This window comes from Chionomys nivalis, chromosome 8 (assembly GCF_950005125.1).
Source record: "Chionomys nivalis chromosome 8, mChiNiv1.1, whole genome shotgun sequence".
Lineage (NCBI taxonomy): Eukaryota > Metazoa > Chordata > Mammalia > Rodentia > Cricetidae > Chionomys > Chionomys nivalis.
The window spans coordinates 24,935,683-24,960,829 of record NC_080093.1 but is presented as its reverse complement, the minus strand read 5'-3'; the positions used below and the strand labels follow the sequence as shown (position 1 = coordinate 24,960,829).

General features: G+C 40.4%; 1 protein-coding gene across 2 annotated transcripts in view; it reads right to left on the bottom strand.

Moving 5' to 3' along the window:
* The window catches only part of Slc16a12 (solute carrier family 16 member 12), a 78,781-nt gene that overhangs the window by 9,418 nt on the left and 44,216 nt on the right, over window positions 1-25,147 (bottom strand). For both annotated transcript variants that reach the window (XM_057778171.1, XM_057778172.1), the window contains 2 exons: window positions 13,376-13,623; window positions 1,805-1,908 (listed from right to left, as the gene is read on the bottom strand). In XM_057778171.1, the coding sequence (XP_057634154.1) occupies window positions 1,805-1,908; window positions 13,376-13,485 (214 nt within the window). In that variant the 5' untranslated portion in view covers window positions 13,486-13,623. The remainder of the gene's footprint in view (window positions 1-1,804; window positions 1,909-13,375; window positions 13,624-25,147) is intronic.

The window sequence follows — 25,147 nt, the reverse complement described above, 5'->3', positions numbered from 1 at the left end:
TAGTCTCTTGTTCATGCTCTGAATTCTCATAGTATACAACTTCATGAGCAGGTAGATGCGTGTAAACAAGCACAGCAAGACTCACTATCTCTCACAGAACATAAACGCACTCCTTTACCCTGTCCAGAGCCTACGCTGTCATAGTGACCACACTGTTTTTGCTCTGTGGAGAATCACAAATATTCTCCAAAAGATAACATGGAGGGAAATGAGTCATTCATATCCTCTGAAGCCTGCTGATATGAACATTGTGGCTAACAAGATGACCCTGAAAATCCAGCACTAGCTCAAAGAGGAGGGACTACACACAGAACACAAATATACGATTTTTTAAATAATTTTAAGTTGAAAAAGTAAACAAGTGTTTTCAAAATTTTTCAGTCTACCCTAGACCAGAAATATACTTCAATACAATTCCACTGATTCTTAAACCTAGACAGTTAAAAATAAATGTGCTATTTTGCTCAATTAAAATTATTAAAAATGAAGAAAAATATAACAAAATTTAATTTATCAGAAATAAGTACATATGACTTGGTACTTAGAATGGAGTCAGATGAATTTATCATGATGTATTGATCAGTATAGTACTTCCCTTTTGCCACTGAAACATAAAAATTTTAGATTTATTTATTTTATATTTTGTGTATGGCTGTTTTACCTGTGTGTTTATATGTACACCACATCTGTTTCCACAAAGATCAGAAGAAGGTATCAGATTCCCCAGGACTGGAGAAACAAATGGTTGTTGGCTGCCATGTGGGTCCTAGGAATTGAACTTGGGTCTTCTGCAAGAGCAGCAAGTGCTCTAACCACTGAGCAATCTTTCCAACCCCAGATAAAAGTTTTTTTAAGAGACAACAGTTTCTAATGCATCTTAGGATTTATCTTAATGAAAGGATAGAGCGGGTCCCGGCTAGAAATGGATTGTTCCAATTTAATGTAACCTTAGAAATTCACTAGCAACCAAAGCTAGGAACTTTGGCTCAAAATTTATAAAAAGAGAAGTTTAGCATCCTCTACTACAGATGCAATGTTAGTTCCCATGAGTTTCTGGAACATCATCCATGTCCTAGAGGACACATTTAAGGCTTTTTAGATGAAGTTATGACAACAGGGAGTATGCTTAGCTCTTGACCACACACTCCTACCCTTCTGCAATATTTCTCTTATTCATGAAAAGAAGATATCTGTGATTTAAATTTGAAACCCTCTGAAAAAGAATCAGAAAGAAAGCCAAGACTTGAGAGAGGATCCATCACTGTTGGCACTCATTTACGGAGACCATATAGAATGGTTCATGGACCATCCAAGGCCAAACCACCTTGAAAGTACCTGATCCCATTGAATCTTGGAAGCTAAGCAAGGTTGGTCCCTGTTATTATCTAGATGGGAGAAACGGCTTACTGTCCTGTCTAATGTATGTGTGCATGACTAGAGAATGAGAAGACCATCAAATTTGGAAGACATAAGCCGTGTACGTTCTGCCCATGTATGTAATTCCTCCCCAGATAATCACAAGCACTATGACACTCAGATCCAGGTTAACCAAAAGATTTGTGTCTTTCTCAGTGTATTGATAAACTCCTCCATCTGGCATTAGGCAAGACCATCAATTCCAAAAGCAAGTCTTGTTAGGTTTAGCTGAAGGTGAGATTGATCCTCTTGTTTTTCAGTCTTAACTAGTAAGTCCTTCCACTTAGGAAACTAAAAGTGAAAACAGTTCCACATGACTGTCAGAAGCCATTGTCATGTTCAGTTCCACGGTAGCCAGGAGTTGTCAGCCCTGGTAAACAATACTTACCACAGAGCATTGTCACACAGTCCACGATGGAATGGATCCACGCTGTTTGAGAATAATCCTGAGCAAAGTATGTCTGAAACTCCACAAAGAAAATGGAGATACATCTGAAAAACACAGTGCAGGCATTTCATACCAAAGAGAAATGAAGATGGAATTGAATCAGAACCCAAAATTGTTTCTCAATTAGCTGCTTCAGTTTCAAAGGATTTTAGCTACACAGCTATGATCAGTAGGAAACCAGGAGTTGACTGTTGGGGCCATTCTGAGGAACCAGAAAACAGTCAGGGAGACTGCTGAAACCATGGAGATAGGAAGATCACTCACTGCTCTAACAAGGTATTATGGAAAAAAAGAAAACATGTTAAGAACATGTCAAATATATAAGCATATTGTCAAGTATTATTAATAATATTTTCTCTACAGAGCTAATTTTCAAAAGTAATAGAAACTTTATACTTGAAAAATGAAGAATAACATAAAAAATAAGCCTCAGAAACTTTACTTCTAATATTTGTACAAAGGCAGTAATCTGATGAAAATAATGATGCTGCTGATAGATGTAATGCAATGAACATAGTCTAGAGAACAGTTTATTATAGTTGAATATTGTAACTGACTGTCTGTCATTAAAAGACTTGTCTTGAGCTGGGCAGTGGTGGTGCACGCCTTTAATTCCAGCACTCCTGAGGCAGAGGCAGGTGGATCTTTGTGAGTAAGAGGCCAGCCTGGGCTACAAGAGCTAGTTCTAGGACAGGCTCCAAAGCTATAGGGAAACCCTGTCTCAAAAAACAAACAAAAAAAATTGACTTAGCTACTTTTTTATTGCTGTAATAAGACACTGTGACCAAGGCAACTTGGAAATGAAAGAGTTTATTTGGAGCTTACAGTTTTAAAGAGTTGAAGTCGTGAGACCATCATGGCAGGGAACATGGAAGCAGGCAAGCAGGCGTGCTGCTGGAACAGGAGTTGAGAGCTTACATCTTTGATTCACAAGCACAAGGCAGGAAAATAAAAATCTAACTGGGGAGGGTAGTTTGGAAACTCTCAAAGCCTGGCCCCAGTGATACACCTCCAACGCCACACCTCCTAATGGGGACCAAGTATTCAACTATATAAGTCTATGAAGGTCATTTCATTCAAGCTACCCCAAAACTGATTAAACAAATTATGACATACAATAAAATAAAATAAAATTTTATTAAATATTTTTAAATGATGTTGATCTGTATCTAATGATTTGGAAATAAATTTATAATATGATTTAATTAAAAAAAATAAGGGCTGGCAATTGACACAATGGGTAAAGATTCTTGTCCCCAAGCTTAAGGACCTGAGTTTTGATGGAGGAAGGTCATTTGACCTGGACTGTTGCATAAACTGGACACAAAGAACCCGCAGAGAGAGGACTGCTGAACTTGCCTAAAGGTGAGATGATCTTTCAGGGTTCCTGATTTATGAAGGAGTCTGCGAGACATTCTGCAGGACACAGCAGATAGTGACTGAACTGCCTTTGAAATTTCCTGCTTCATGGAAACGTCTCTGGATACTATGGGCCTGAAGACTGAAGATTGATGCCCCAACAGTGCAGAGGAACTTTGGGTGACTGTACAGGCAGAGAGATGTCTCTGTCATTTCTAGAGTTTTGAAAATTGCTTACTTTTTGTTTGCTTAGGTAATATTGTATTCTTCTGGAGTCTTTGATATAGTTGAAGAGTAGATAGATAGTTATAGTTATAGTTTTCCTTAGTTATGATAAAGAAAATAGATGTAAATATTGTAATTTTTACTTGATAACTGTTTTGTTATATGTAATTTTGCTATGTTAAAGTTAAAGCCTTCCTTTTTTTGTTTAAACAGAAAAAGGGGAAATGATGGAGGAAGGTCATTTGTCAATAAACAAACTGCCTTGGCCCATTTGATAGGCCATCCCTTAGGTGGGTGGAGTAGACAGAATAGAATGCTGGGAGGAAGAGGAAGTGAGCTCAGATGCAGGGCAGCTCCTCTCAGAGGCAGATGCGATGCAGCCAGCCGCCAGGTCAGACATGCTGAATCTTTCCCGGTAAGACTGGTGCTACACAGATTATTCGAGATGGGTTGATCGGGATATGAGAATTAGCCAGTAAGGGCTAGAGCTAAAGGGCCAAGCAGTGTTTAAAAGAATAGTTTCCGTGTAATTATTTTGGGTATAAAGCTAGCCGTGCAGGAGCTGGGCAGGACGAAAAGCAGGCCCGCAGCTCCCTACTACAGAGTTTGACCAGTGTACCCGACTTGGTGGTAGGAGGGAACAAATTCCCACGAGTAATTCTCTGTTTTCTGTATGTGTGCCCCCACTTCAAATGTAAAGGAATCTAAAAGTTACAGAACAGTTCATGGAGCAAGAACTTATTTTTAAGGCATAGTTCATGTAAATAAACAAAAAGCCTGACAGCTGAGCTGGGTCAGGCCCTTTGTACTATGTGTAATTTGGTTAATCATTATATGAAAATGGTGGGATTGTAACTAACTATTCTAACCTTCTTATGGATTTCAAATGATTTCCCACTCAAGATGGTTTCTTACATATTGTCATGAATCTATGTTCAGCAAAAAACAAAAGGGTAACATTTATGATGTTAAAAATAATTACCTACAAAGTGTGCGAGGCAATAGTCTATCACAGCACTGCTTGGGAGGAGCCTCACACAGATTCATTTCATGACCTTACTTAGGGCCAGGCCCTTTAGAGGTGAAATGACAGCAGAGAAAGAACACTGGTCATGTTGCATGAGGATAAGAGGCTATGCACCTTTCTGGATGTGTCCAAATTACAACTCGTCACGATTCAGCAGCCCATAGCCAGCTGCTGTCTATAGCCTTCGATTGCTCTGCGGGTGCTTCTAGATAAAAAGATGGGCGGGTGGTGGAGCGATGGGTAAGGAAGTGAAGTCGTGGGATCAGGACAGCTGTGTCACATATTCTAAAGCATAGACGCTCAGCTGTCTCTGAATTAAAATTCTGTTTTTGTTGTTTATTGGTTTTTGTTTTTGTTTTTGAAGACAGGTTTCACTGCTTAACCCTGGCTGTCCTGGAACTCATTTTGTAAACCAGGTTGACTTCAAACTCACAGTGACTTGCCTGCCTCTCCCTCCTGAGTGCTGAGATTAAAGGTGTGTGTCACCACTGCCTGGTTGAATAAGACTTCTTAATAACTCTACCTTTGGAATTAGATTTATAACTGAAGTTCAATGGAGGAACAGAGGCTTCATGTGAACACAGGGTACACATGCCCTACAAGGCAAAGAGTAACAGACAGAAAGCTGAAGATGGCTTTGTGAGTAACGTGTTTAATGGGCAAACATAAAGACCCAAGTTTAGATCCCCAGAACCCATAGATAAACTAGGTGTAGTATAACCTGCCTATAATGTCAGCTCTAGGAATATGGAGCCAGGCATATCCCAAGGCTCTTTATGTATGAGTACATGCTTGTGTATACACATATGTGTACACCTGCATAAATACACATATACACACATAAAGATTAGACAGACAGACAGATAGATAGATGAGAAGAATGAAGAGAGATTGATATACAAATATAAGAAAATAAGGGTTTCAGGTATATTCAGGGTTTCCACTGATCTGATGAAAATCAAACTCCTTTGCATGTACCAGCTATAAAACAAGAGTTATACAGCTTTAGTGATTCAGTGTAAAAGTCAGTATTCACATTTGCATTTGAAGTACATTCCTATTTTTCTTGCTTAGAGAGCACTAAATGCCAAAAGAAGAGCATGAAAATTTGAGTGACTACTCAAGAAGAAAAAGGATTCTCCCATATGGCTTTGCAATTCTTTCCCTGCATTTTTATTTTGTGTTGGGCTCTTTAATTAGTTTGCCAATTCTGGTGGCAGAAAAGAGATACGAGAGTATTATAAGGAGCTAAATAATTAACCCAGAGACAATGGCGTGGAATCTGGCATCTGTGTTATATATCAGAGGTCAACACCTGGAGAAGGGAAGGAAAGAATATAGGATTAGCAAAGAGAGGTCAAACTGTGTTATAACCTAAGGAATCTTCATTCAGGTCCAAAGGATATCCCAGTCTCTCTCCATCACTCATAGGATATGATGGCTCCTGGAAGACATGCGGCTTCCTACAGGTGCCAGAGAGGGGAGGACTCTGACAGCTACAGCTGTGTGCTTCTGTATATGTCCTGTTCAACAGAGGGTACGCTAATGCGACATCTGTGTGTTTACCACAGTCCTGTGCTACTCCACACTGAAGGCTAGCAGAGTCGCTTCAGCCAAAAGATGTGAAAAGTAGTTCTTCTCCACCCATTGATTTGAGAATCCATACAGCACTTGTAACCAATTCGATGTGAAGTCAGTAAACATGTCAGAGGCTGAAGTATGAAAGGCGTGTAATCGCCCTCAACAGCCCAGACAATGAGCGTAAACTACCCAGACAACTGGATGACTTTAATTTGAATTAAAATATTACAGAAAGTCTTGAAAATAAACTCAAAAGGAGACCAAGAGAGGGTAAAAGTAAGTACTAAAGAAAGATGGAAGGTAGGCAGAAGGACACATGGGATGCAAAAAGAGGAAGAGATTAAGGACATCAAACAGGGAAATTAGGGATAGCAGAGAGCTGGGGAAATGAATGGGGCTAACAATCACTGAAACACATCATTCAAAAATGCAATAATGGCATCAATATCTTGTATGCTAATTTAAATGTTTTAATCAAAAACAAATTTCTATAAAATAAAGCAATAACAAAAATGTTGTGATTCTTTTTACCATCCAAAAGATTTCTAGTCTGGTACTAAAATGTCTACTATTATTTTCCCCTAATTACTCAGCATTCAATCTAAGTGAAGAATGATTTAATAGATACAGCCTCATTATCAAAATAGTTAAGATATCCATCACTCAGGATTCTGAATAGAACACTATTGACTTTGGAGCTGGATAAGTCCTTAAGGGATTTGTCCTGTGTGGTAGGATGCTTAACAGCATCTCCAATTTCTGCTCCAAATGTCTGTAGACATTGCTATTAAGCCCTGAAAGCAAAATGAGCCTCACTGACAAGTGATCTAATCATCAAGTTTTCCAACCCCTCTGCAAAGCGTTTAAATCCCTCCTTGGGTCTCAGTTCCCCTGTCGTTCATACTTGACACCAGCTCCTTTCCCCTGCACTGTAGCTCAACGCTCCTAACTGCTGATTCTGAATTCACACTTGGCTGCCTTTCCTACATTCTGCAAACAGTGCCAGAGTTACCTTCCTGAAACACAAACCCGATCCTGCCATTTCAAACGCTTTAGCTTGACTCATGCGATCCAGAGAGTTGGCCCTTTTCGTTCGTGTTCCTTTCTGTCCACTGTTGGATACTTCACGTCAGCCACACTGAACTTCTTTCGGCCTCTTTCAACACACTCCCTGGGTTCTATGCACTTCTCCTCATTATTTTTTCTGTTGTTCTCCTCTAAGCCCCCTCTCTTAGTCTCAGGCCATCAGCCAGTTACACCCCCAGGAAGTCTCCCTGACTACTTAAGACAGGAATCAATGCTTCTCTTATGTGTCCTCTGCATGCTGCACGCTTTTCATGAGATATGACAACTCTCTTTACATTTCTTTGTATTGTCCACTAGACATTGCTTTGTGACAGCAGAAGACATAGCTGTCTTAATGCACACTAAATGTGAAATATCTAATATATGTCACAAATCGGGTGCTTTGGAGGAGAGGAGACGATGAAAAGAAGGAAGGATAAAGGAGAAGAGGGAGGGAGGAGAAGGGGGAGGATGAGAGGAAGGGATGGAGGGGGAAGAGGGAGTCACTTGATGATAGAAAGGATGACTGGAATGTATGGAAGTGAAATGGTCCCAGAGAAAGAGAAGAGGAAGAATGACTGGTAGCTTAGCTCCAACAGGGGGCACAAGTGAAGTGAGCTAAAGCAGGGATATGAAGCATCCAAACATGTTCTAAAGGGAGAGAAGGAATTAGCAGGACCAGGTGCCAGAGGGGAGGGGCAATGTGGAAGCACAGAGTCGAGAGATGGCAAACTAAGAATTAGAAACCACGATCCCTTCTCGTCACTAAATCATTTGGGGGAACTTAGTAACAATGTGATGTCTGTGGTGATTTTTTTTTTCCTTTGGAAAATTTTATCTTGTTTTCCACTTGTTGATTTACTGAACTGAATTAACTTGTCGCAACAGTAAAACTTTGGGCATGAAAATCAAAGACGTGAGCTTCATGTCTGGACATGTGCCTTAGCCAGAGGTTAAACGTTTAATAACTACATACATCTCTCAAAGCACTCCAATGATCATGATGCTCAGAAAGATGGATTATGTCACTCAGAAGGAAGAGGACCAAATCACGAACGACAAAATTTAAAAGGAAGAGAAATAATGCGGTCATCTTTCACCTCTTTAAAAAGGACAGGAATGACTGCAGAGCTCTCTAGACAGTGGAAGCTTGTGTTGTAAGATTTAAAAGTCAGTGGTGATCTTACAGAAACTGAACTGTAGCAGGAACATCCATGCATCTGGATTTTTGTTGTTGTTGTATTCTGGGACACTTGTGTGATAACAGGAGTCAGGAAAGCAAAACTCTCATTCCAGAGTCATAGCACAGGAAAACAGTTACTGAGGAAAGTTCTTGATCTCTCAGGCTCTCAATTTCCTCATCTATAAATCAAGCATGTTTGTAAGCATGACTCACAAAAGTCAGAATGATGAGTCTCATGGCATCTCTTCAGTCCTTGAGGGTTTGATATGATTTGTTCATAAAAATGTAGAAACAAAACACAGCGAGCATCATCACTGATAACCAAAACTGCTTTTCTAAAGATAATTTGACTCAACGGATCAACACACTGACTCTCTCCATCTCATCATTGCTCTAACACTGCCCTAGCTGCTACACAACTGTTGCTCATGCTTGGCTTGATAAAGGGATGTCTAGGTCGATGAAGCTATCTGCTGAGTCAGCTCAAAAACTGACACACTGGTGCATTATAGCCTACTAGTCAAAATCACTGTCATGTACCGTCATTAATCTTATAATGTGGAGGAAATGACTTTATGAAAACTATCTGAAAGCTAGACAACAAGCCACACATAAGAGAAGCACATTTAAGAAAAGCCCAACTTGATATGAACCCAGAAAAATCTAGGCAAAAACGAGTCTCAGACCTATGATGCTGTTTTGTTTGGAAATATAATCAAATTTTTGCCACTCCAGTATTCACTCAAGTTGTCAATGTATGCAGATAATTCATGCAATTGCACTTTAAATGTGATTCTTACATGGATAATGTATTTAAATAAAAAATAATGCATATTAGTAAATAGATGGTATTAATAAAAAATAATGCATATTAGTAAATAGATGGCTTTAATAAAAAATAATGCATATTTGTAAATAGATGGCATTAATAAATAATAATGGCTGCTTCCATGGACTGGAGAATTTTAAAATCTGAAATCTGCAAAGTGCAAGACCAGAACTGAAAATTATAACATGATTTGTAACAGCAGAACCCAGAAAAAAAATGTAAAATCCTATTTTAAAAAATGCATTGAATAATTATGGACACAGGCATGTGACAGAATTTTAAGCAACTGTTTTACAGTGAGTTAAAACCATGTTTGTCAACATGGAACAATCTCAAGAATAATTAATAAGGGGGCATCAGAACCCCCTCCTTATGACCTTGTTTCCAAATGACCCTGTTTATATAAATAACATGAATGTGCATTTGTGTTAGTTAAAGGTTGTGGGAGCTTTTTGCTTTAATTTTGAGACTGAAGAAAAGAAGTAAGGAAGAAAAAAATATTTTATATATTTCCAATGTGTTTGAGTGCTACAATCTGAATGCAAGATATTTTGTTTTGAGATGTATTTGTTAAATAGAAAATCAAAGAGCGATTGTCCCAAGACGCTGATTTTCTATTAGGCAGATTGCCCTGGATTGCTCTCTTATTCATAACTCAGTTCTCGTGGCAGCTTCTTGGTTTGTGACATTTAGAATGCCAGGCTGGCTACATCAGCACACTTTCTCATCTACCTTTATTCTGCTCAAGTAGTCTTCTCTTGGCCTCTGCTGTTGACCCCTGGTACTCCACCTGGACTGCCGGCCACAGTCTGCCTTTCTGACTTCTGACTAAATTCTTGGTAGGTGGGGGTGGGTTGAAGAAGAGCAGGCACTGATGCATGTTGAGACATCTTTCTCCTTTATTTCTGCCAAGTTCTTTCCACCCTTTAAGGTTTCACTCCAGGAAAACTTTAGAAAACCTGGCCTGAACTTCTAGACTTGAATTTGTCTCTATAAAAATCGTAATTTAAGTCTCTATTGACCAAAGTTAATATAATTTTTTTCATGACCTACATCAGAAGCTGGGGAGCCTGTCTATAAATGGGTGGCTTGTCTTTTTTGGTAGGGTGCTAAGTCCCTTGACTACCACCAAAGGTCATCAAACGTCATATAACTTTGGTCAGTATGGATATTTTTATTTGTAGTTCAGTTAACTGTACATGAGTCTACCATGAAATAGCCAATGAATCTATGGTTTTAGAAACTTCTAGTACAGAGTCATGTCTTCAATGAATATAAAATAATCATCAATGGAATTGGTTTTAAATTAATCATAATCTAAAAAGTATAACCTAAAAAAAAAATACAAAACTTTCAGCCTTTGGTGGTAATCAGAGATTCGACACCATGCCAAATAAGACAAACCACCCATTTACTGATGGTCTTCCAAACTTCTGATGTAGACGATCAAATAAATATATATATGAACTCTGACTCAAGTTCTTTTGTAGCCCATTTTGTCTGAATCACAAGACTCACATGAGATAATGTGATTGACAGAAGAATCTTAGGATTGCCACCAAAAGCACTATGGACAGCCTTGTGAGAACACGGGTTCATCATGAAGATTCAACTACCCAGAATGCTACAGTATAAGTCCTTATAAAAAAAAATGAACCCACTTCCAGAACTTTTCTCTTATGGAACTAATAGAAGTTTCCATTTATAAGAAGGTACACAAAATGTGGGAATCTGTCTCTGTCTCCTTTCATCGCCTGATGAAGGTTAATATCCAGGAGGATGTCTATATGTTTTTCTTTGGGTTCACCTTCTTATTTAGCTTCTCTAGGATCACGAATTATAGGCTCAATGTCCTTTATTTATGGCTAGAAACCAAATATGAGTGAGTACATCCCATGTTCCTCTTTTTGGGTCTGGCTTACCTCACTCAGGATAGTGTTTTCTATTTCTGTCCATTTGCATGCAAAATCCAAGAAGTCATTGTTTTTTACTACTGAGTAGTACTCTAATATGTATATATCCCATACTTTTTTCAACCATTCTTCCATTGAAGGGCATCTAGGTTGTTTCCAGGTTCTGGCTATTACAAACAATGCTGCTATGAACATAGTTGAGCATATACTTTTGTTGTATGATAGGGCATCTCTTGGGTATATTCCCAAGAGTGGTATTGCTGGGTCCAGGGGTAGGTTGATCCCGAATTTCCCGAGAAACCGCCACACTGCTTTCCAAAGTGGTTGCACAAGTTTGCATTCCCACCAGCAATGGATGAGTGTACCCCTTTCTCCACATCCTCTCCAGCAAAGGCTATCATTGGTGCCAAACCAGGAGCAGAAGGAGAGAGAGCACGAGCAAGGAACTCAGGACCGCGAGGGATGCACCCACATACTGAGACAATGGGGATGTTCTTTCAGGAACTCACCAAGGCCAGCTGGACTGGGTCTGAAAAAGCATGGGATAATACCGGACTCACTGAACATAGTGGACATTGAGGACTGCTGAGAAGTCAAGAACAATGGCACTGGGTTTTGATCCTACTGCACATACTGGCTTTGTGGGAGCCTAGGCTGTTTGGATGTTCACCTTAATAGACCTGGAAGGAGATGGGAGGTCCTTGGACTCCCCACAGTGCAGGGAACCCTGACTGCTCTTAGGGCTGATGAGGGAGGGGGAGTTGATTGGGGGACGGGGAGGGATATGGGAGGCGGTGGTGGGGAAGAGACAGAAATCTTTAATAAATAAATAAATTAATAAAAAAAGAAGGTACACAAAAGAATTTCTTTTTAGTTTTACAGCCTTCTCACACTCAGAATATAAAAGGAAGAAAATCAAACTCAATATAAAATTATTTTGAATAAAGTCAATAATTAGGAGACATAACCAACAAACCCTAATGGTGGCAAATATGAACACCCTGTATTGTATCTGTTGGCAGAAAGATATCAATATCTTCATTTATGATATCAAATAAAGTTATTAGTACAAACACTTCCTTGTACTGACCAGAAGGTATGTCAGAGAAGAAAAACGCAGTTCCATTTGAACAAAAGTCAGGAAGGAGCAATCGCGTGCATAGCACAAGTGTTAGTTCATAAACACATGAAGTGAGCTAGTAGGACACCAAGTGTGGTGAGCACCATGCCTCTCGAGGAAAGACAGACGAGCAGGTGAGAATGAAAGGGCCCCCTTCTTCATACAGCTGCTTTTCTTTTCTTTTCTTTTTTTTTTTTTTTTGGTTTTTCGAGACAGGGTTCCTCTGTGGTTTTGGAGCCTGTCCTGGAACTAGCTCTTGTAGACCAGGCTGGTCTCGAACTCACAGAGATCCGCCTGCCTCTGCCTCCCAAGTGCTGGGGTTAAAGGCCTGTGCCACCACCGCCCGGCAACAGCTGCTTTTCTTAAACAGCAATCTGGCCCCCAGCACCACAGCCAAAACACAACGTGAAGCCCCAAGGTTTGAATTCTAGGGTTGACACTCCCCAGTCTCAATACCTAACAAACAAAAGGGATTCATTTTAACCCTATGCAAGCTTGACTTCAATAATGGTGTGTCCACAAGCCCCATTATAGACCGAATAACTCTACTTCAATCATGGGCATGGTTTTCCTTATTCCTATGCTGTGGACTAGAAGATATACTGCACACTACAGTCTCTTGCCATAGTGTTTCTCATTTATGGATTATGAATTATAAATGTAACTGCTCCTATTCTAAAATCTCAATGATTACTACTTATCCTAATTAAGATTTTCCATTAATATATTATATCTAAGAAAAATAAACTTATAAAGATCATCTTATATTTTCCTAAAGCCAACTCAGCTTATGCTAACTTAATCTGCTTGGGTATGCATTTAGCAATTCTTTAAAATCCCTAGAAAACTGATTTCTTTATGAAAATACCACTGAAAAATTTTTCTTCTAATGAAAAAAAAATCAGGAGAATCCTCATTTTATTCTATATAGGAGGAGTTTGTGTGTTTCACGCTAAAAATAAGTGCAATATGGAAGTTGGAAAATATTTCACACATTTCTACATTTTGTAGAAATACTCATGAAAACAAATGTCTGGAAAACTCCTAAGTATCCTAACATATATTAAATATTAGAGAAGAGACCAATTTCCAGGACTCTATAGCACTGTAGTATCATAACTTGCAAAGAAAAAGACACATGAGCAGTCAAACACACATGTGAACGACCTGAGGTCATCCTTAACAAATCAAGAAGAAAGATCCACTTACCTGGTGACTGCCCTGGTGCAGATGGTAACGAGAAAACAGCCAGCCACAATCATCCAGCCCCAGCCTCCATCTGGAGGGGATGCCGAGCCAACTCTAGTTATCTTTGCCATGGTTTCAACTCTGGTTTTCTTCTCTTTCCAAGTTACTTCAGCAGTAAGTTCTGATCTTGAAAGTTTGCTACCCAGTAACTTCTAGTAGCTATTCCAAGTTGGTACAGGACGCTGCCTGGCACAGGGGTTACTGGCCATCTAAAGCGGAAACAAGGACATGCTTTTATTCTAGTACCATGTCCAAAGGTGCATTTTTTCCATTTGATAAGTACTTATTACTCTCCTATTAATATGATTACTTACAACTATGAATACTGAGATGTGGTAAAGACCATTATCTGTCCTTTAAAAATATTCTTTAAGTGTAAAAATGTTTATTTACAATCCTTGAAAAGTCACCATTCCTTCAGAAATGGTACAAAAATCCCCAAAAAGCTGACAGTAGCGTATGCTATATATATACATATATGTATAATGGAATATAAACATTAAAAACCATTAACACAAGTAATATGAATATAGCATACCTTAAAATTATACCTTAAAAATACTAAGACACACCTACAATTTAAATTCTAAGATAGATATAAATACTAGCATAACGTAATATATACTTACATACAAAAGTATTATATTTTTTCTGAGATAAAAAACAACAAAATTACAGATGTATAGCAGTTTAAATATTGAAAGAGCCACATAATTTTTTCGTGTACAACAAGAAGTTTACTCTATCTAGACACTCCTGTACTGTTGAGAACATACACCATCGCTGCTAAAAAGAAGGGAAAGCAGCAAGGGAGAAAGGCTACAGTGTGCTTGCTACAGTGATACTCAGTCCTCAGCTGAATCAAGGAAGGAGGCTAGGAAGCATTCCACAGCCCTGGCCTTTTCTATGGATGCAGACACGGGGCAAAGAAAATTTGCATGTCACAATCATCTTTTTATTGTATTGCACTATACATTTTTCTCTGCTCCCCTCCCTTCCTCCCCTCTCCCCTCCTGCCCTTTCTTGTGGCCCCCAAGCTCCCAGTTTACTCAGGAGATCTTGGAAAAGACATCTTCTAAAAAAAACAAACACAACTGTATAAATCTGAACAAATTGAAGCAATAATCCATATTGTGTCATAGAGAAAACATGATAAACTGAGGTCTCCTGTGAGTCAAAGCTAACCTGGATGGCCACAGGGCAAGGATGACCATGGCGCGAAGATGACCTCAGCACGAGAATGACCACAGCATGAGGACTATTCTCATCAGGACGAAGGTGGCAACGCAACACTTTCTGAGAGCATTCAGCCCCAACCCAGTTCTCCCCAAAGGCACAATTCTCAGAAAAAATGGTACTCTCCCCCTTTCACAATGGTGAAGTTTCTCCTCAGAGGACACTCCCAGATGCTGCAGTAGCTGAATGCAGATGGCAGCGGGTATCTCTGACAGACTTAGGATGATACAGCTAGATACCAGCCCTGGAGATTTCAAATTTACTATCAGCATTTCGGTCAAGATGTCTACACAATGCTAAAATATGACAAAGGAAGTAAGAAGGAGACCCTGCAATGTTAGAATTATGGTTACTCTTGGTCACAAAACAACATTCAAGTTTCTCTCAAAACAGGTCAATCTCCTGGCAGAGTGAGCACTGACCGTAATTGGCTTTAGTCTCTGTTAGTATTTACGAAATATAAAATTTGTCAGCCTGACCCTTTTTTTTGAGCATTTATGAAGTATTCTGGTTACACAGGAAATATTTTTGAATCAACTCATGATTAACTGCCCTTTTTTCAATGGTCCTTTTCTATCATTGCGAATAAGCCAGAAGCATATCGACACATAGATATAAGGAATGAGAAAATAAGCCCTGTCTAGAATAATTATAGTTCCAGGCAAAGAACCATGGACCATGTTTGGGGGCAACTGTCACCATGGAGATTTGTCTTCCCAAAGAAATGCACAAGTTCCACACAGTGAAGCAAACCTCGCTGCCTGGAGACTTTGAAGTAGCCACCAGTTCCCATCATATTAACTTGAGCATCCTTGTAAATGATTAACCCACCTGATATTTGCCAAAAACAGCAGGGAAAACTTTTACTGACTCACCAGTACATCTAAAACTGTAAGCTAAGAAAGCACTCCCATCATGCAACTCTTCATTTTACTAACAATTCCCTAATTTATTGTGTTTTTTACATCAATCACTAAAATATAATTGTGAGTTGTATCTTATTCTGGCTTCAGAAAGATTTCCTTGATCAAAAACTCTGTATTAGCCGAGTGATGGTGGCACACGCCTTTAATCCCAGCACTCGGGAGGCAGAGGCAGGCGGATCTCTGTGAGTTCGAGACCAGCTTGGTCTACAGAGCTAGTTCCAGGACAGGCTCCAAAGCCACAGAGAAACCCTGTCTCGAAAAAAACCAAAAAAAAAAAAAAAAAAAAAAAAAAAAAAAAAAAAAAAAACCTCTGTATTAGAATGTCCTTCTAAAACTATCCTTTTGAGTAAAAATTGGAATCCATTCTCAATTCACACTATCCTCGTGGTGCTTGAAAGAATTTAATCATTTGCAAAGAGTTGCTAACGCTCTGCAACTTTGCTCTAAAGTGTGACACTTTGGGAGGGGTGCATCTCTTTCCTGTTACCCTGGGTGGAGTTTTCTAAAGTGACCTCTTGTATCTGTAGAAAATGCACAAATTCACACATCAGCAGCTGGCTAAAGGAAACTGGAATCTCTGGAAAGCTCTGAACAGTCACTTTCCATTGTGTCCCTTCCCCGTGTCTCCTATCCCCAGTGTCTTCCCCATGAACAGTATGCTTCCTCTGTAAGCTGGTGTGCAACCATAACAGAGGAAAAGGCTATGGTGGAAAGCTGCCAACAGAGATCACAATGACTGTCCGAGTGCCCCTCTTCAGTGGCATGACCCTGTCTGAATCCTTCCTCTCTGCCACCATTTCCTGACTTAGAAAAACAGGACACCGAACTACTGAGATCTAGTCTCTCTAATTCAGGTGACCAGGTGTGGTCAGTCAGCTTTTTGTCTCTGTGGCAAATGAGAAAAACAAGTTTAATGAAGAAAAGTTGATGACGGTTCATGGTTTTAGGTCACGGTCGGCTAGTTTCATTGCTTAAAAGTCAGAGTCTCCTGTGAGGCAGAACAGTATGGCAGGAAGGGGGTAGCAGAATAAAATGACTCATCTCATGTTGCCCAGGGAAGAAGGGTGGGAGAAAAGAGAGAGAGGCAGAGATGCAGAGAGAGATCAAAAACACTACTGACTGGGGACCAAGCCCTAAACATATAAGCCTCTCTGATGGATACTTCATAGCTGATCCGGAGCCCTGAACTAAGTACATCCTTATTATTTAAGTCTCCTGGCAGAGTGAGCACTGACCGTAAACTCTAATTGGCTTTAGTCTCTGTTAGTATTTACGAAATATAAAATTTGTCAGCCTGACTCTTTTTTTTTTGAGCATTTATGAAGCATTCTGGTTACACAGGAAATATTTTTGAAACAACGCATGATTAACTGCCCTTTTTTCAATGGTCCTTTTCTATCATTGCGAATAAGCCAGAAGCATATCGACACATAGATATAAGGAATGAGAAAATAAGCCTTGTCTAGAATAATTAGAGCTCCAGGCAAAGAACCATGGACCATGTTTGGGGACAACTGTCACCATGGAGAAAGACAAAGTAGCCCCAGAGTTCAAGGGGTGAGATTTCTAAAGTGAGGACTGGCAAATTGCCCATATTTCTGTGAGTGCCACAGGGATGCGATGAGGTGGAGGGAGATTACACATTAACTTAGAGGGGAGGCTGTAATGAGAAGGTCATGTGTTTACCACCTGTGATGGGTTTACCCAGAAAGAAACAAAGCCAGCATCTCTGCGTTGTCCCTCAAATCCATGACCTGGATCTTCACCTGTATTCTCAATGGTGACACAGACAGTAAACAGGTGACACACGTCAAGGCCATGGCAAAGTTAAACACACTGAGTCAAATGGGAGTCATGTTTGATCCTGAATGACTCCCATAAGGAAGACAGGGAATGTGTATCAATGTGCTGATTGGGTACAAATCAAATTTCCCCAGCAACAGATGCCGACACCTAGATACCAGCAAGATGAATCATTTTTTAATGAGATGTGGGAGACCCAAAGGTTGCTAGGTGACCAATGATAAAAACATCTCTGCCCAAGCTTGTAAGAAACAACCGGGAACCTGACAAATGCCACCTCCACCATTATTATGACTGTACGCATGCTGCCTCCTAAACCAGACATGCAAGAGAAGACAGAAACAACCCTAACAAGGAGCCACGCCTTAGACAGGGATGAATAATACACCAAAGGCCACGTGTGTACAAGTAGATCAAACCCTTAAAGATGATTAAAAACTTTTAAAACTAAGAGATGATTTACATATACTAAAACACACTTCCTAAAGATTTGTTATTGATAAATGTGTACATGTGTGTGTTGTGTGTATGAGTACAGTGCTTATGAAGGCCAGAAGAGGACATCAGATCCCCTGGAAGTGGAGTTACAGGCAGATGTGAACCACCATGTGGCTGCTGGGAACAGACGCCACATCCTCTCCAGCATCAGCTGTCATCAGTGCTTTTGATCTTAGCCATTCTGAGATCCACAGCTAAGCACTGGGCTGAACTGCCATAATCCAGTCGAAGAGATGAGGAGGGATTATCTGAGCAAATGGGAAGCAAGATCATGACAGGAAACATACAGAGACAGCTGACCCAAGCTAGTGGGAGCTCACTGACTCTGGACTGATAGCTGGGGAACCTGTATAGGAACTAACTATGCCCTCTGAATGTGGGTGACAGTTGTGTGGCTTGGGCAGTCTGTGGGGCCACTGGCGGTGGGACCTCGTGCATGAACTGGCTTTTTGGAGCCCATTCCCTATGGAGGGATGCCTTGCTCAGCCTCAATACAGGGGGGAGGGTTTTGGTCCTGCCTCAACTTGATCTCAACTTGATATGCCTTTATTGATTTTGTTGACTCCCCAGGAGAGGCCTTACCCTTTCTGAGGAGTGGATGACTAGTTGGAGGAGGGGAGGGAGGGAGAACTGTGGTTGCTATGTAAAATGAAAAAGTAACTCCTAAATAAAAAAAATTAATAAAAAAAGAATTTCATACATACGGGGTTTCTTTAGTTCAAAGGCTCAAACTTGGACGGTATCCATGCTAAGCATGTTCTACGACTGAGCTACACCTCTAGAACCTTCTGACAATGCTTTCAGCTTTGTTTTGAGCTTCATTCTGTCTGTGTTGTCCATAGTTGGTTCTGTTTTGTTGCTTCTTAATGTCAGTACTAAGGACCCCTTACAGTCTGTTTATTCATTAACCTATGATGGGCATTAATGTTGGCTGCAGTTTTAGATCATTATAAATGTGTGCAAGTGTTTTGTGAACATATGTTTTATTTTCCGCAGTAAATTTCTAGGAATGAAATTGCTGAGTCTTACATGAGGATATACCTAAACTTAAGAAGAAACTGCCAAACTATTAGAGATGATTTGTGATACTGTCAACAGCACACTGCCTTCCAACTACCTCTCAGTCTTAACTACTGAGATATGATTATTTCAGCTATTCTAGTGTGCAGCTAATCTCATTTTAGTTCTGATTTGTACTTCCCTCATGATTAAGGCTATTAACTACTTTTCACATTATAATTAATTCTTCATAAATCTCACTGTATGAAGCACTTATTAAAACACTAAGATCTCATTTTGCTGATATATAACAATTATTTATTATAGATATAAATTTGTATATTGCAAATATTTTCTCATACTTTATGACTTATTCATCTCTTAACACTACATTTTGAAAAGCAAAGGTTATTAATTTTAATTAACTGTAATTTATTATTATTACTTTTATACTTAATCCTATTTTATGTCAATGACAAACAATTAAAAGTTGGAGAATAGGGAATGTAGAGAGGACTCAGGGATTAAGAATACCGGCTGCTCTTCCAGAGGACCTGGGTTTTATCTCTAGAACTCACATGATGACTCGTAACCATCTGTAACACCAGTTCTAGGGAATCTAGCCTAATCTGGACATGGAAGCATCAGGCACACACGTGGAGTAGAGACATACATGAAGACAAAACGCTCACACACATATAATAACAATAATAGTAATCATCTAAAAGTTGGGGTTAAAATACTATTTTATAAGGGATGGAGAATTAGAAATGCTTATGAATTAATTTACGGTAATATGTATATACATCTTATTTAAAGACTAAAAACTACAAACAGCACTCATAGAAATTTAAGCCTAAGAGACAAAGAAATAGAAAAGCCATGGTTACTGTTTACAGACTTGGAGAATAGCATCATTTCCCAAATTGACCAATAATTCCAATGAAATCCCAACCATAGTCTCTTTTTAATAGAGAATGACAAGCAGATTCTAAAATGTGTAAGAAAATACAAAAGATCTATACGAGTCAAAAGAATTCTTAAGAGGGTTGACTTTGTGGTTAACAGTGATTACTGCTATTGCAGAGGACCTAGGTTCAGGTCCCACATAGAGTCCTAACTCAAAATGGTCAATAACCACAGTACCAAGAGATCTGGCACTCTCTTCTAGCTTCCGCAGGCATAAAGGCACACACATGGTACCCAGACACGCATGCAGGCAAAACACTAATACACATAAAATAAAAATAAATACTTTTTTAAAAGAGTGACCACAGGTTGACAACATACCAACTGATTTGAAAACCTATTCTAAACCAAAGTAAACAATACCATGGGAATGCCAATTAGATTATCAGAGCAGAATATACTAATTTAATGGGGAAGAAATAAAGCTAGGGTCTTAATCATGCCATTTACAGAAACTAACTCAATGAATAGCAGATATGAACATAAAATAAAAATTAAAGACTGCTAAAAGTAAATGGGGAAAAGATCTTTAAAATTGGGGCTAGACTTTTTTTTTAAAAGAAGGACACAGCAATGAATTTCCCATTCTTACCTTCACTTAAAACTCAGACTTGCAAAGAATTTAGATTTATGATAGAAACAAAGAAACTGGAAGGTTTCAGAGTAGATTCGATTGCTGCTGGTTACACACTACAAAGGCATTCTCTGGGGATATAACATTTCTAGTGCTCAGAGTGTCCCATCTAAAGCTGGTCTTTCTAGATAGGCCTGTTTCTGGAGAAGCAGGAGGAAGTAAGTATCTATACTTAATCTTGTCTGTATCCTTTTGGCTTTGTGTCCCGGCACCTGGAACAGTGCCTGGCTACACATGCTAAGCCCCGCCGATTGTACATCTCTTGTGGATACTCACTGAGTAACACCTTGCCCATTAGTCACATTTTGCACTTGTTTTAAACAAGGAAACTCTTGGTTCTACCCCAACAAAGACCCAAAGCTCATTCAACACTCTGGCCTTTGGTTAGGAAAACCCCAAGGGACAACTGTGTACATTAGAGACAATTAAGGGGCAAATTTCCATGTCTGTTAGGAGAGAATTTCCAAAAAGCCTCAGAGCCTTTACATCCGTGCAGCCATGTTCCAGCTGGTGGCTTTACAGTCTCTCATCCAGGAACCAACTCAAATCCAAAGACTGGGATGGGAGAAAGTTATATAAAAACAAAACTTTCTGTCCAATTTGAATAGGTTCCGGCCGCATCCAAGCTGCTATTATACATTTAGAGTCCTTGGTGTTAAGTATGCCTTCAGCTAAACATGGAGTTATTTCCTTTTGTTGTTTAATGACCTTCCTCAAGTGTCACGGGGGAAAAAAAAAACAACTGTTATCCTTGGGTAAAGAAAAACTTTCCTTTCTTCCTTCCTGTTCCTCTCTTGTTAGTTCTCACACAGATCTTAGTAACGAGCAATTAACTACTGGCTTCCACAGAAGGCTTTGGGCACTAAACAGCAACAATGACCTTTGCGGAAGAAGCTGCTGCACTTTCTACATTGTGTGTGGTATTTTGAAGCTGGAAACACTTTATACAAAACCCAAAACAAACACCCGTGTGATCCTTATGGTATTTGACCCACAGGAAGGAAGGAGCGGGCACAACTAGTGTTTCACACCAGTACAGAAAGCAAAATATTCCATGCCATGCCTTCAGCTCTGACACACACAGTCAGTGACTCCAGGCAACATCAGACAGTTGATTCCAATGTGGTTCAATAGCAAGAACTTGTCCCAGATTTCTATTTTCAACAGGTAACCGAGTTCTTTTTTCTCTTATTTGGAGACACTGGAGTGAGAGCCTTGAACAGAATCTTCTTTGGGACATCGATGGTAGAGACTAGATATTAAGATCAAGATGGCTGAGGTGGAGACAAACATTCCATACAACGAAGTCTAGGCAAAATGCCTGGCTTGTAGCTGGTGCTTGGTATTTACGCAATCCGGCGAATAATTTTTCATTTGGCTCAATACCTTCTTGCACACCTTCTAACTCCAGTTTACACAGCTACAGAATATGGGATTATTAAATCAAATCACATTATCCTAAAGCACCTTGACTTCGGAGAAGAACCTGGGGTTTGAGATAACACACAGGTTTTGTTTTTTTGTTTTTTGTTTTTTTTTTTTTTTTTTTTGGTCACTTGTCTATTCCACATCGCCTCACTCTGTAATTGCTGTGCACTCTCATGTTGAGTGGACAGGGAGTCAAATATTTCAGTTCACTCGAAGTTAACCCTTTACATTGCGGACTATTGTGAGAACTTTCTGGAAGTGAGCCTAAGCTGGTAGCTGGAAGCAAATAGAGTCAATAAGCTTTGAAAGTCCCCAGTTCTCATTTGAACATTTTCTCAAATCACATAGGCAGGTGGTACAAAGAGCTTGAGAAATGTGCTAAGAATTCACCCATTTTTCTGTTCTTTGTAGGCACTGTAGCCAGCCTTCCCAGAACCTAAGCCACGAAGCCCTACATGACTACATCTCACTGGGGACACAGGGCAAGCCTAGGCCATGACAACTGAGGGGAACAAGCCAGCCTAGAAGGAGAACTTCACGGCCAGGCATCATATCTTGTTCCTTTAGCAGAGTGGGGGAAATGGCGTGTGGGCCTTGGGAGGGCTCACCTGCAGAGCTTGGCACACTACCCGCTGTCTGCCCCACATTACACAGGCCATCACATTCCACAGCCTCTCAGCCTTGTTTATTTTTGTGTTCTGTAGACTCTGTTCACTGCTTGAGCTACAGTGGGGTCACACGAAGGACAAGGAGCCGCCGAAACTGAGAACGAAGTACAGCCGTTTTTATTTCTTTCCTTTTTCCTGCGCCCCAAGACTCAGACCAACACTTCTTTCTTGAAACTAAAAAGTTACAGAAAAAAATCTTACAAAACTTTTTTCAGATTTGGCTCAGTCATCTTTGTTCCTGTTCTCATAAAATCATTGAAAAACGATTCATTTGATTCCACATTCTAGTTTCGGATCCAAAAAAAACGTCTTGTGACAACAAACATCTCAGAACTAGGTCCCAGCTTCTCTGGATGCCCTTAGCCAAAGTGGAAGCAGTCATCATCATCACCATCACCATCACTATCACCATCATCATCATCACCATCACCATCACCATCACCATCACCATCATCATCATCACCATCACCATCATCATCACCATCACCATCATCATCATTATCATCATCATTATTATTATTAGCATAAATTATCTGTTGGAATAGATAAAGGCATCATGTAAAATGAACTTCATAATTTCAAATCAAGTGTGTTTCATGGGGTACATTAAGGCTTTTCTGTACTCTTGGAAATCATGGTGTGTAGTACATGCCACCGACTGACAACACTGCACATATGTGTGGATTTACAGTCCCTGGACTTGTCTCCCAGGCCTGAGGTTCTGAGAGCAGAAGCCCCTCTGTTTATATAGAACAGTCTTGGAGAGCATAGTTTCCTACTGGTTAGCAACGTGAAAGGTCCAACAGGAACTAGGAAGTGGGATGAAATTCAACAATGGCACAATTCACAAAGGTATGGACAGTTGAAAATTTAATAAAGGTCATAGTTACAACCACCAGCTGTCGTCACATGATGCCTGAGAAGGCATAGGCAGAGAGTGGCTACTGGGCCCTTGGTGTGTTGCTGTAGAAGGTCTGGAAAGGAAAGCAGCCACTACACAAGATGTAGCATTGAAACAGTGGAGGAAATACATGTGTGCCATCCTCAGGCTCCTCCTGCCTTCAGAATGCCAGAGTGGGATTTCTGAACCCAGTGAGAACCCCGCTGTCCATGCCGCCAGCATCCAGAGCAGAGAACGGGGTGGAAATCAGACGGTGAAGAAGCCAATGGGAATGGCTTCACAGTGGCGTCACCCCAGGGCTGGCTTGCCTTGCATCTGCTGGGGCTGTGGTCAAGTCTGGAGCTGGTGCTCAGTCTCACACTTACGCTCCAAGCCTCTGCAGTTCCCAAGTCATATCTCTGTGTTCTGAATACAAAACCCACTTGTGAGACTGCTCATCCCCATTCTCTGACACACAGGCACTCCCTGGGCTTCAGGTAGTTGTTACCTTCAAAAGCATGATGCAAAAACCTCAATCTCTGCCTCTCATCTTCTGCCAAGCTGCAGGTTTCTTATCAGCCCCTAAGGTGCCTTGAACGCACATGTCCAGAGGAGCGCTCGCTAGACATTCCTGAAATACTTTAATTTTTAGAAATCAGTTTTGCTCTTCTAGTTTCATACATGTGTATAAAGTGTACAGAGTGGGGACAAGCAAGCCTGGAAGTAAAATTCCACTGCCAGGATTCAAAGCTTATTCCTTTCGCAGAGTGGCTAAAAAGGAGGGTGGGAGGGTTCACCTGCAAAGCCTGCCATGTTGCCCACTGTCTGCCCCAGGTTACCCAGGTCATCAAACTCCACAGGCCCTCCCATTGTTCTTTCCCTCCACCTCCCCCTTCTCTCCCAGCCCCCCACTGTCCTCTTCTCCTCTTTGCCAGTCCCTTTTCCAGACATACGATTTCTAAAACAAAAAAGAGCCCCACACTCCTTTAAACAGCATTCTCCTTGCTGAAGAATTCTATGGGCCCCTCACCTCAGTAATAACACCATTCAGCAAGGCCTTTAAAGCCATGTTACAAATACATATACGATGTCACACTTATTTCTTTTCTGTGAAGCTCTTTGTGTGTGCGCGCTCCTCAGCGCCAGTGTGGAGGTCAGAGAACACTTTGAAGGAGGCAGTTCGTTCCTCACTACCTTGGGCCCAGGCACTGAATGCAAGTCTTCAAGTGCCTTTGCCCCCCGAGTTGTTCAGCAGGACTTTTTTCAGCACACGGAGCATTGCCCTGGCATGAGGTTGATCATGTGTGGCTCTGCAACACCACTCAGGGACGAGTTATAAAGTCACCTGGCTTTCCAAAACTCTCCTGCACATCCCTTAGGAGCACCAGCTCCTCTTCAGTAGACTTGAACCTCACTTCTAAGTCAAAATACATGGGAAAGCATGGGACAAAAAACATCACCTATTAACAGCTACTAACTTCTGCCCCTGCAGTATCAGCAGGTGCATTCTTCAGCTTTACTTATTTGTTTCACGGTCATTTTCCATTTTAAAAGCAAGAGACGCCGGCATGCAGTCTTTACATAGGTGCTCAAAAAGAACTGCTTACCTAGAGGTTGTGGGTGCAGCTCAGTTATAGAACACCTGACCAGCATGCGTAAGACTCTGAGTGGGATACCCAGCCACAGCCACCC